Raw genomic sequence first — 13,824 nt, 5'->3', positions numbered from 1 at the left:
TTTAAGCCATGCTATTGTTATTTGTTTTCAATTGTAAACTCTTTCACATTCAATTTCGTTTTTTTGGGGAATTTCCGTTGTAAAAACAAGTTATTTATTTATCATTGTGAAATAGGATGATTTGATTTATATTGTAATACGAAGTTTGTTGTGGTGTCAATACGTCCCGGACATGAGGCGTGATACGACCTGACTTGTGAAATTTAAAAATAATACTTTATGTAAAAATTATAATTTTCATTGCAGCTATTAACTGATGACTTGGTCAATAAATATATGCAAACATCTATCTTCTTGAAAATTTTTAAAATAATAGCAATCGAAATGATTAGTTTTTTTTAAATTTGATATTTTCACGTGTGCATAAATTTTGAAAAGAATTGCTTGTTATAATGCACTATTTTTAAGACCTAAGACCCTAGCAAAATACGAGACGGTCAATATTAATTATTTTCATTAAAATATATTTAAAAAAAAAAGACGACAAGCACAGCAGAGATGACACTGCAGAGAGTTCTATAAAATAAGCGCCTAAACCTTGTCAGGGCATTCATCATACCACAAGACAAGCATATTAAACATAGAAAAAGTCGCAGCTTTATATATTCATTTTCAATGTTTTAAAGTTATACTCTTTTATAGTTTATATTAAATTCACAATCTTCCAATCTTTTCCTTCTTTTTTCTATGATCTCCTTTGTTCTTCGTAGTTGATTCTTGCTTTTTTCCTCCATCAACTAGAATTTAGATCTGTATCTGACTATTTTTGTTCCTTGATCATTTTAGATCGGACCCTTTTCAATTTGTCGAGTTTTACAAAAAAAAAAAAAATCACCTAGATCTTGATTTATTTTGTTGTTTTCATCAAGAAATATGTGTTTTGTCAAGAAGCAAACTAGGGTTTTGAATTGTTTTGGTGATTAGTCGATCATCAAGATAGTCAAACCAGAAAACGAAGATCAGTTCTCCAATCTATTGATCTTTGGTTGTCTTGACTTGGATCCATGGCGAATCCATGGTGGACCGGCGGCCAGATGGGTTTGCAAGGAGTTGAACCATCAGCTCTGATGACTAATAAAATGAACCTTTCGATTAACGAGAAGAGCGGTGGCGGAAGCAGCAGCCGCGGTGGAGATGAAGATGATGACAAGGACAACAGTGACGAGCCGAGAGAAGGAGCCGTCGAGGTGGGTAACCGCCGCCCCCGCGGCAGACCACCGGGATCCAAGAACAAACCCAAGCCTCCGATTTTCGTGACACGCGACAGCCCCAACGCGCTTCGCAGCCACATCATGGAAGTTTCCGGTGGCACCGACGTGGCGGAGAGCATAGCGCAGTTTGCTCGCCGCCGGCAGCGAGGTGTTTGCGTGCTCAGCGGCAGCGGCTGTGTCGCCAACGTGACTATACGCCAGCCCTCTGCAACCTCAGCAGCTGTCGCGCTCCAAGGACGATTCGAAATCCTTTCTTTGACAGGGGCTTTTCTTCCTGGTCCAGCTCCGCCCGGAGCCACCGGGTTGACGGTTTACCTGTCCGGCGGTCAGGGTCAGGTTGTGGGCGGCAGCGTTGTTGGTCCTCTAGTGGCGGCAGGTCCTGTTATGGTGGTTGCAGCTACGTTTACAAACGCTACTTATGAAAGATTACCTCTCGAAGAAGATGATGAAGCAGGTGGCTCAGCTCAGGCACCGCCTATCAACAGTGGAGGCGGTGGTGTTTCTTCTCCAGGAATCGTGGCGCAGCAGAAGCATGCGATGGCTGATCATTCATCTATGCCAATCTACAATTTGACCCCAAATTTACTGCCAAATAATGGACAACTGAATCATGATTCATATGCCTGGAACCATCCTAGGCCACCATATTAAGAGGTAAATTTTTTGAGAATAAAATAATAATAATCTGCGTTGTATTATTAAAAAAAAAATTAGAAGAAACTAAGGTTTGGAATAATATTATATATATATATTTATATATATATTAGTATAAAGGGAATTGCAGTTGTGTCTGTAAACTTTTAATCTACTTATATTCCATGCAGCAGCTTGCACTTAATAAAAATAATGGTTTGTTTAAAATATTTCTTGCCTATGATTTATATTTTCAGTGAACGATGTTTTTATTTCCATTTCTGTTTTTAATTTGATATTCTCCCTCTATTTTAATCATTAGAAACAAATAAATATATACACTATATGTGTCATATTAAAAAGATTGAATGGATTTAATATGGATTATATTGTAGAATACCTTTTATTTATTTATTCAACCTTAACTTTTCCTATAATGTGATTAGAATAGAGTGGATGGATATATGTATTAAAATTTTATGAATGAAAATAGATATCGAAATCAAAATCTTACGGCTAAATTATTCATGATTTTGTGATAAAGGATGATTCTGAATGTTTCTACCAGATGGCTTCTATATATTCTACTCTCCTTCCCTCGTATGATTTAGTGTTCAACGCCTCATTCGATCGTTTATTAATAAACGCCATACTTGGAATTTTATCGATAATTAAAAGGCGTTTAATATCGAAGAATTATGCGATAAACCCGCCGGCTACGGCCACTTTTTTACCATGATCATCATATCGTGTAGAGAGAAATGGAGAAAAAGTATTAGCTGGAAACTAGCTAGGTTCTAAAATATTTATGATTGATGAAGTTCTCGTTTTGTTCATTTTAAAATCGGATGCTTGTATAGGAAAAGGAACCAAATCTGGTTTATGAAAGTTCTTAATGCTTGACAGGGATTACATAATAATTAAATAGAATTGAACAATCTAAATAGTTGTAAAGTATAGGAGGAGACATAGAAATGATGCATAAAATTAAGTTTAACTTCATCTCGTGTTACAATTTTTCCAAAGTGTATGATCTTTAAATAAAATGTAAAAACAATTTAATAGTCACTCATCTTTGATGTTAATCTATGATATATTAAACGATATGCTAGCTACAACTAGAACTAAACATATAATATTAGAGTTCCTCGTTATGAGTATCCAACACAAGCCGTGTACGCGTGACTGCATAACAGGTTCTTGTAATAACAATTACTTCGTATTCGTTGTCACACCATTAATTCGGAGGTACGACACCCCATTGTTTAAAAAAATAAGATTAAAAAACAACAATATATTTCATAGTACAATATACAATAAAACCAGTATGTTTCATAAAAAAATTTATTTACAATGACAAAATATCAAATGAAATGCGGGGGAATGCATAATCACTAACATAGGTCTAACAAAATTAAAATGTGAATATAACAGGAAATAAAAACATGATGTATTTCACTAGACACATAATTGGTTTTGCCGGTCTTCTTCAAGTTCCTCTTCATTCTTATCCGATGAGGGAATGTAAGAAGTAATTGTTTGAGAAAACATTAATCAGAAATGAGGACCAATCAAACACCACATACAACAAAGATTATAAAAGCGTATAAATGTAATTTTCGAAACACATAATGACAGAACGTATCATAGACAAAACGTGATTGTGTATAGCAATGCAATTTCATCTAATTTCTCAATAGATTAGTGATCAACCTCTATATACTACTCCTCTAAGGAGTGAGATCATATAACGGTTAAAATCACAATGTTTAGGAGTTAGATCATATCTCATTCATATTTTCTTTTCCATATCGAATTCGAATCATAACAATGCTAATTAAAGCCATACTTTTCATTTTAAAAATCATATATACAAATTAAATGAAGGCATATTCAATCGATTTAAAACATATACTTATTTTGAAAATAATAAGCTCACTTAACAATTGCTTAACAAAGATTTTTGGTGGTTGCTTGATGCTCGAAAATGGCTTGCTCCTTGATGCTGAAATGTTGCTCGAACAAGATATATCCCTACATGATATATATTCTACTGAAATGTTGTTCAAACAAGATGCTTAGATGATGCATATATTTAATTTGCACGAAATTGTTTAGAAATTGCTTGCTTTGGTGCAGTCTTCTCACAAGGTTGAAGAGGTATTTAAATTAAAGGAGGGAAAAAGAGGAATTAGAAGCGGCCATTAGTCAGACATGATTAGCCATTTTATGGCCATAATCAAGCCTTAATTGAGCTGTTACAATCTAAAAGTGGGTAGATGAGATCCTACCTATGTGGGCACTACCCTCACTTCATTTCAACGGGTAAGAACTTGTCACACATACAATTTCAAAAAAAAATGAGTCATATATATGCATGAGCAAAAGTGGAGGGTCACAAGGCTTGTTCAAAGACCATTAATTAGGCTGCACGATTTTCGAAATTGATGTCTAGAATGCTGACCATAATTTTAAAATTATGGCTTGATGGTTAAGCATTTTTTCGAATTTGACGATGCTAGAAATTGTGGTCTTCACATTGGTATTTTCTTTACGAAAATGACTAACCACAAAGTTTCATTGAAGTTCATTTGTAACTCATTATAAATTCATTAAAAATTTTAATTTTATCTTATTTGATGGCGTACTACAACCATGCACTCGTTCAAAATGCTACGTGCGACACACATAACACTTATATTTTAGTGTTCATGCTGGTGATCATCTCCAATACTATGTTATATCATTATGTCACACCTCGGACCCATATGTCAAGCGTGACTGCTAAATTAAACTTTATAGAATTCATTGATATATGAATAATTTGTATATCATTATAACCTCGTTCAAATATCCAATTTTTATTGACATGGGATGTGGTATTTTACATGCCATTGAATTTAAAAAATTAATTTTTTAAATATTTTAATTTTAATGAGTACATATAATTTATTCTTTATGATTAGAGAAAATTGGTTTGGTTTTGGCCAATTATTTAAGTGGGTTATGTTTTACAAAATTAGAAATGAATTGATTAAATAAAATCCAGTACCTAACGAATTGAATAGATAATTAAGTTAATTATTTATATTTTCTCGAAATAATTTAGGAAGAATGATAAATTATAAAGTGGCCAAAAAGTGTCCAACATTAAATTAGGATAATTTCCATCATATTTTGATTTGATGTATGCAATTACTTTTTAACAATTTAATTATGAAAACGAGCTCTCACGAATTTTCTCCAATTAAAGGGCATTAGTATTCTATATTAGACTTGAAATGTATGTGTAATTTTTTTTAAAAAAATGTACAATAATTTTCTCAAATAATTTAGGCCGATTTGTGGAATATTTGGATATTAATTTTAATTTCAGCATAAATCTATAAATTTTATTTTTTGATCCCATTAAGATTAATTTTAATAATGAGTAGGTCTCTTGTGAGACGGTCTCACGAATCTTTATCTTTGAGACGGGTCAACCCTACCGATATTCATAAAAAAATTAATACTCTTAACATAAAAAGTAATATTTTTTTATGGATATTCCGAATAAGAGATCTGTCTCATAAAATACGATCCGTGAAATTGTCTCATACAAGTTTTTGTTTTTAGTAATATGTCTCAACTATGCATCGCTTATTTAAACTTTTTATAATTTTACACAATAATATAAATATAAACTTTATCAAACTAGATATAATTAGATTGTCCTATTTATTACATTCTAAAAGCTCCTTGTCGTATTTTGTCAGAGGTTTGGGTTAGTCTCACTCCTGCCATCATGTATAGGTCTGTGGAACATTCATCTCCAATTTATTATTTCATTAGTTTATATATGAAAGGAAGAAAATATTGTCATATATAAAAAATGTTTATATTAAAATATTTTTAAAATAATTTTTTTTGGATTTTATTTAATCTATTTGAATAGTTTTTTCCTTTCAATTTTTATGATAAAATCTATATAATATTTATTTCCAATATTTTTTCCCTTTTTTTCAGGAGTCATGAACATTTGCGGTCTGATGATGGGAAATTGTGTAAAAAAATGTTTGTGCGATCTCTAAAATCCACACGCCGAGTAAATACTTTTAACACACGTAGAAATCCCTGTTGATAAAGCCATTAAGGGCAGTGGCGGAGCCATATTCTTTGTCACCTGGGCTTTGGTCCTAATTTTTTTTAAAAATTTTATATGTAATTTTTTGTATAATTTTCAATAAATTTGATATTAGTCTTGGTAAATCAATTTAAAATATTAAAAAATTTTAGATTTTAAAATTTTTGTCCGGATATAGTCGTATTCCCTGCTCCACCATTGCTTAAGAGGGTTTCTAAGTCAGTGAAATAGTCGAGCACTTAACGAAATTTGTTAGTGGATTTGTATACTCTAGATTTTTTTCATCTGACTGATAATAGTTTTTCTCAAGGCAGTAAGTATTTTGTTTGTTCGTTTTTATTTTTTTTTACTAGAATTTATTTAGCCCCCATTTCATCGGATGATTGATGCAGTATCGAAAATTGTTAACTTGACACCAGACATTATCGATGTGTCTGACAACCTTTCAATTAATTAATATTGGTAAAACAAAAAAAAAAGAAAATTTACGTTATTCCATTGAAATACAAATTGAAATTAATATTGATTAAAAAAAATGACGTTATTTCATTGAAATCAAAATTTGACTAGCTACAATATCTTCGATGAGAAATCAAATCATGACAACTTACATGACTAAATCGATTATTTTACCTTTCATTCATTCTTTATTGGGAATCAAACTTAAATTTTTTTGTCTTTCAAACTATAGACTCGATTACAAAGCTAAAGTGGCATTCATAAGGACATTAATTAAATTAAACTTAATTAATAAACAAATCTAAGGTACTTTGGCATAATGTTCCCACGTTAAAAGTCCAATGAAATGGGTCCCACTTGGTTCAATTATTGCAACTGTTCCCATTAATTTAACGTTTACTAATTGCCCTATTTGTCTATCAACTAAGTACATATTATTTAGACATAATATATACTGAATAAATTAGAAAGCAATGCGAGACCGGGCTTTAACCCAATGGTCTCACCCACCAGCTTAAGCTGGCTCTTTCCTCGGGTTCGATCCCCCTCTCCAGCGTGCGTTGTAATAAAAAAAATAATAGAAAGCAATGCATTGAACATATTTATTAAAATATAACATTATTATTGATCATCATGAAGATTTGAATCTTTTCTAAAGAAAAATTGAAAGTGATATATAATATGATTTGGAGTACAAAATGTGCAATAGTTTAGAAAGAAAGTGACTTTAAAGTTTGTTTTTGGTTTATTAATTTTGAATTTTTTTGAGTCATATTTTACCCGAGTGTCTATGCGGAACCGAAAAATACTGACATTGAACCAGAATTTGCTAAATTGTCAATTTCACATTAACAGTTAGACCAACAAAATCGAAATTAAAAGCTAATATACTAAAATAAACTTTTAAAGCTGAGTCGACCAAAATCCAAATTGGATAAGTTAGTGGACTAATTTTTTTTTCCTAGTTTATAATCTATAAATATAGATATTATAGTTACATTAATTTATAAGACAGTTTGGACCAATGCATATAAGATTTTGGAGTAGGTCTCTTGTGAGACGGTCTCACGAATTTTATCTGTGAGACGGGTCAACTCTACCGATATTCACAATAAAAAGTAATACTATTAGCATAAAAGTAATATTTTTTCATGGATGACCCAAATAAGAGATTCGTCTCACAAAATACGACCCGTGAGACCATCTCATACAAGTTTTTGTCAAGATTTTGATGTTTGTCACGACCATATGTTCCTTAATTTGTAGCTTATAATATGGAAAAAATTAACTATTTAAATGTTTGTCACGACCGTATGTTCCTTAATTTGTAGCTTATAATATGGAAAAAATTAACTATTTAATCATTGTGTAATTAAAATTTTAATTTACGACATACTAAATTTTTAAAAATTTAGCATATTAAGTGCTCATATGACCTACTAATTATTTGTTAAAATTGTGTCTTAGCCTTCGAATTTTTTTTTTAGTCTTATTTCATAGGAATATACTTACGTAGTACAAAAAAAATCTTTACGTATCTGGTGTTATGTTAGTATTACGACGAAATAGGACTAAAAAATAACAAAACGCAAAGTTACAAGACTAAAGCTCAACTTCAATGTGTAGGTATCATGTGCAATGATCTCACATATCTATTTCCGTGAGATAGCTGACTCGGTTTATACATGCAGTAAAAAATAATACTTTTGACACTAAAAAAAAAATACATTTCCATAAAACAAGTCAAGTCAAAGATATGTTTCACAAGATTGACATGTGAAACCACCCCTTTCGTTTTCAACTTGTTCATGAATGCATGTGTTGGACTTTTACTCCTCCCTAAATGGAGCCATTGAAAATTTATTCCCTTAATCCTTTTTCCAATTTTGTAATAGTTCATCCAAACACCAGCTACAATTTTCAGAATAAATTTCTTCTCACTTTGTCTCTTCAAGTGTTGCAAACTAATATTTGTTCATTCGTCAAACTTAAGGTGGTATACCGTATTGTATTGTACCAAAAATGCGTACCACCGTACTAAAAATTAAGCTATTAAAAATATTTTTAAAATATTTATACCGATATCATACCGAAATTTTTGTTATATCGATTCACAGTATACCAAAAATTTAGATATGTATAATTAGCATACTGATTCTACCGTATACCCTTTTATACCAAAAATTACATTATATTTTTTAAAATTTTAACTTTATTATTTAAAAATATTATATATTTTTTAATTTATATATATTATTTCGATATTTCGGTATTTCAATATATATCGAAAATTTCAAATTTCTTACCGTTATCGTATCGAATATTTCGGTATCGATATCGTGTCCTATCGAAAATTTCAGTACACCGAAAATTTCGATAAACCCGATATTTTTCGATAAGATATACTCAACATATCGAAAATTTGATATTTTTTTCCCACTCCCGGTCAAACCGTAGCTAGGCGATATTCTTATCTTTTGAGAATTAAAAAAATTAGTAAAAGTTTGCATCAGCGTTAGAGAGAATAAAAAATTTAGAAAATGTCGCCAATTTAGACCACCCATTAACNATAATTAGAGTGTTCGATTTGGTTCGATTAAATATTCAAATAACATGTCAAATGATAGAAAAACGATTAAACTTTCAACCAAATCAATTTTTTCCGTTGCTTCTGATTGAATGTACGTAGTAGTTTTATTTGTTTTTTCGGTTTCTGAATAGCCCAGTTTCCAGTTGATTCGCATGCATACGTATTAAACATTTTTTTATATAAAATAATGTAACTAAAAAAAACAAATAAATGTGTAAAAAAATTTATTGAGATATGTTATTTATAGATATTAAATTTAAAATTTATTAAAATAGATTTTTATCTTATTTTTTAATTAAATATTTTTGAAATATTATATATGGGGTGTTTTTGGTTTAACAAAAATTACATCATGACCACAAAGTAATTATTATAAATAAACATCTCATATATTATAATATGGTATTAATATAGTTTATATAGAGAATTGTAATATAGAATAGATAATATAGATGTGAAATAATATCGATTATGGACTACCCAGTAGATATAATTAAGACAAAAACTTGTGTGAGACGGTCTCACGGGTCATATTTGTGAGACGGATCTCTTATTTGTGTCATCCATGAAAAAATATTTCTTTTTATGTTAAGAGTTATTAATTTTTATTGTGAATATTGGTAGGGTTGACCCGTCTCACATATTAAGATCCGTGAGAGGGTCTCACATGATGTTGGTCCCACTTGCGGAATTTGAGATAGTAAAACCCGAAAATAAAGAATAAACTGGACACTGAGATTTACGTGGAAAACCCCTAAAAATTATTAGGGTAAAAACCACGGGCAAGATGAAAAGAATTTCCACTATAATATTTTGTGGTGTACAACTCACTCACTGTGTTTTCAAAGAAAACACACTCTCTTAATACAGGAGAACAAACACCTCACAAATATTATAGAATATTATAATATGAGAGAAAACTCGAAGAAAAGATATATTAAAATGAGGGGAGGGAGCTCTATTTATAGAGCTCCCTTGACGCGTCCTTTCTGCGTTTCTCGTGTGAAACCGCATTTGTACACTTGCATTGACAGACATGCATTTATTGCATGTCTGCCACATGCATTCTTGCCGACATTTCTCCCACTTGGAGATTTGATTGAGAATCAAACATATCTTCACACTTCCTTCATCTTCACACTTCCTTTCAATCTTGCCATCCCTGCAGCTTACGTCTCCGCTAGGCCACTTGAGAATCTACACCACTCGAACTTATCAGTGTTTACTGGCTTGATCAGAAAATCAGCTATGTTATCCTTTGTATGGATCTTCAGCATATTCACGCTTCCTTCTTCTACTACTTCCCGCACAAAGTGAAATTGTACTCCAATGTGTTTCGTCCTGGAATGAAAGGCTGGATTCCTTGCAATGTGCAAGGCACTCTGACTGTCACAAAACAAAGGAACATTCTCTTGTTTGTGTCCGATCTCCTCCAATAACCTTTTAATCCATATTGCTTCCTTGCAACCTTGCGTAGCTGCCATGTATTCTGCCTCTGTTGTAGATAATGCCACAACTGTCTGAAGTTTTGAAACCCAGCTTAATGCTCCTCCTGCAAGTGTAAACACATAACCAGTAGTAGATTTTCTCTTATCAGGATCACCTGCATAATCTGATTCGACATAGCCCCTGAGTGTAAAATCCGATCCTCCATAACATAATGCAGCATTCGAGGTACCCTTAATGTATCTAAGGATCCTTTTGACAGTGCTCCAATGCTCTCGTCCAGGATTCGCCATATACCGACTAACTGCTCCCACTGCTTGAGCAATGTCCGGTCTTGTACAGTTCATGGCGAACATCAAACTTCCCACCGCTGATGCATATGGTACTCGAGACATCTCCATCCTCTCTGCTTCACTGCTAGGACACCTCGGAGGATAACTTGAAGTTAACAGGAAGAGGGGTCGAAATTGGCTTACTATCTTGCATGTTGAAGCGTTGCAAGACTTTCTTCAAATAATTTTTCTGAGAAAGCCAAATCTTTCTGTTACTTCTGTCTCGGTGAACTTGCATCCCTAGAATCTTGTTTGCTGGTCCCAAGTCCTTCATAACAAATTTCCTAGCCAACTGTGCCTTCAATTCTTGGACCTGATCTTTGTTGGGGCCTGCTACCAACATGTCATCCACATACAACAGCAAAATGATATAATCATCACCAGACCTCTTGAAATACGTACAAAGGTCTGCACTCAGTCTGTTGTATCCAAGGCTCATGATATAGGAATCAAATCTCTTGTACCAACATCTCGGCGCCTGTTTGAGACCGTACCAAAATTTGTTCAACCTGCAAACCAAGTTCTCTTTGCCTTTTTCCGCAAAACCTTCTGGCTGGAGCAAATAGATTTCTTCTTCAAGATCTCCATGAAGAAACGCCGTTTTCACATCTAGCTGTTCTAGATGTAGGTCCAACACCGCACACAATGCCAACACTACTCTGACTGTTGTAAGCCGAACCACAGGAGAAAATATCTCATTGAAGTCAATGCCTTCTTTCTGAGCATACCCTTTTACGACCAATCTAGCACGATACTTCTCCACTTGGTTATTGCCAGCTTGATGTTATAGACCCATCTGTTTCCAATGGCTTTCCTTCCTCGTGGTAGTGTAACAAGATCCCAAGTTTTATTCTTGTCTAATGCCTCCAACTCTTCTTGCATTGCTATCATCCACAAGGATACATCCGAGCTTTGAGTAGCTGCGTGGAAACTCGATGGCTCACCATCCGCTGATAATAGACAATATGCAATATTGCTTTCAGTGACATAATCTGAAAGCCAACCTGGTGGTCTTCTGTCTCGAGTTGACTGCCTCACATTGGAAACTTCAGACTCAACATGTTCTTGTTCTTGTTCTTCGTGCTCTGGTACTGCTTCACAAGAACTTTGCCCTTCCTCCGTCTTATTTTCCACCTGAAATATAGTAGTTTCTGAATTCGGTGTGGCTTTGTCTCCCTTTACTTTATCTTCCTCGAAGATAACATCTCTGCTGATGACAAGCTTGTGAACAGTAGGATCCCACAAGCGAAACCCCTTTACTCCATCAGCATAACCCAAGAAGATACATTTTCTGGATTTCGAATCCAGCTTCGATCTTTCTTGCTCATTGTACAGAACGTACACCGGACTTCTAAATGTATGCGAATGAGAATAATCCGTCGGCTTCCCAGTCCACATCTCCATCGGAGTCTTCAGATCAATCGTCACTGAAGGATAACGATTGATAATATAACAAGCGGTTTTGACTGCTTCTGCCCAAAATGACTTGTCTAGACTCGCAGTCCTCAACATAGCTCTTGTTCTGTCCAACAAGGTCCTGTTCATCCGCTCCGCCACTCTATTTTGTTGAGGTGTGTAAGCCGTTGTGAACTGTCTTTTGATGCCCTCATGTTGACAATATGCATCAAATTCGTCACTGGTATATTCTCCTCCATTGTCAGTCCTCAGACACTTGATTTTCTTCTTAGAATCAAGTTCAACCCGCGCTTTGAAATCTTTGAAGATATGAAAAACATCTGATTTCTTCTTGATTGGATACACCCAACATCTCCTGGAGAAATCATCAATGAACGAGACAAAGTATCTCGCTCCTCCTAGGGATACAACCGGTGCTTGCCAAACATCCGAATGAATCAGCTCCAATATGTTTTTGCTCCTGGCAGTAGAAGTACCAAACTTTAATCTGTGTTGTTTACTGGTAATACAATGCTCACAAAAAGGGTAATGACACTTTTGTAAGTCCCGGCAGCAGCTTCCGTTCTGAGAGAATTTTCAACCCCCGTTCTGACATATGCCGAGCTTTTTATGCCACAACACTGTTAATTCTTCTCCTGAACCATTTGATGCAACAGCTAGTTCTGTCTCCTTGTGTGTTTCTCCCAAAAGTACATACAAATTTGCAGCAATCTTTTTCGCCTTCATAACCACAAGCGCACCCTTCACAATTTTCATGATCCCGTTCTCGATCCGCGTTTTGCACCCGATGTCATCCAATTGCCCCAAGGACAAAAGATTTTTCGTCAGTCCTTTCACATGTCGTACCTCCTGTATGGTACGAGTGGTGCCATCAAACATTTTAATTTTGACAGTACCGACCCCAGCGATTTCCAAGGCATGATCATTTTCCATGAATACAGATCCTCCTGAGACTGGTTCATAATGGTCAAACCATTCTCTCCGAGACGTCATGTGCCACGTCGCTCCTGAATCTATAATACATGTGTCACAAAATTTGTGTCTGCCTTCTGCAACAGTTGCTGCTTCGCTGAATAATATTTCACCACTGCCTGAAGTACTGGCCATATTTCCTTGAGAACTCTTGTCGATACTCGTACACTCTTTCTTGAAGTGCCCTTTACCGCCACATTTGAAGCAGTAAATATTTTTCTTCTTACTTCTCGACTTTGATCTACCTCGTCTTTGGCTCCCACTGGAGTCACGGTCCATTAATCTTCCTCTTATCATCGGTAAAGCCTCTGCCTGCTTCGATGTTACCAACATGTCTTCCTTATTCTTGCGCCGGCTTTCTTCTCCGAGAACCGCAGTTAAGATATCGTCGAATCTTAGAAAGCCCATAAGAATATTGTTGGTTATGTTGATGATAAGTTGATCATATGAATCTGGTAGACTTTGAAGTAAAAGCTCCGCACGTTCATTTTCCCCTATTTTATGCCCCATGGAAGTGAGTTGGGCAAATAGAGTATTCAGTGTGTTGATATGGTCGGTCATCGATGAAGATTCCGCCATCCGAAGAGTATAAAGCCTTCTCTTTAGGAAAATCATGTTGTGTAGGGACTTGACCTCGTACAT

The 13,824-nt window shown here is 34.2% G+C and overlaps 1 protein-coding gene across 1 annotated transcript; it reads left to right on the top strand.

Moving 5' to 3' along the window:
• The first annotated feature begins 548 nt into the window (after positions 1-548).
• LOC140960910 (AT-hook motif nuclear-localized protein 20-like) lies at positions 549-2,074 on the top strand. Its single transcript, XM_073419233.1, has one exon. It carries the CDS (start codon positions 1,005-1,007, stop codon positions 1,860-1,862), a length of 858 nt encoding a protein of 285 aa, XP_073275334.1. The 5' UTR covers positions 549-1,004; the 3' UTR covers positions 1,863-2,074.
• Positions 2,075-13,824: the final 11,750 nt, after the last annotated feature.

This window comes from Primulina huaijiensis, chromosome 16 (assembly GCF_012295235.1).
Source record: "Primulina huaijiensis isolate GDHJ02 chromosome 16, ASM1229523v2, whole genome shotgun sequence".
In the NCBI taxonomy this organism is placed as follows: Eukaryota; Viridiplantae; Streptophyta; class Magnoliopsida; order Lamiales; family Gesneriaceae; genus Primulina; species Primulina huaijiensis.
The sequence above is the reverse complement of the archived record's forward strand: the minus strand, read 5'-3'. Positions and strand labels throughout refer to the sequence as shown.

Excerpts from the sequence above, each read along its gene's own strand:
- LOC140960910 (XM_073419233.1), top strand. The coding sequence starts at position 1,005 with ATGGCGAATCCATGGTGGACCGGCGGCCAGATGGGTTTGCAAGGAGTT.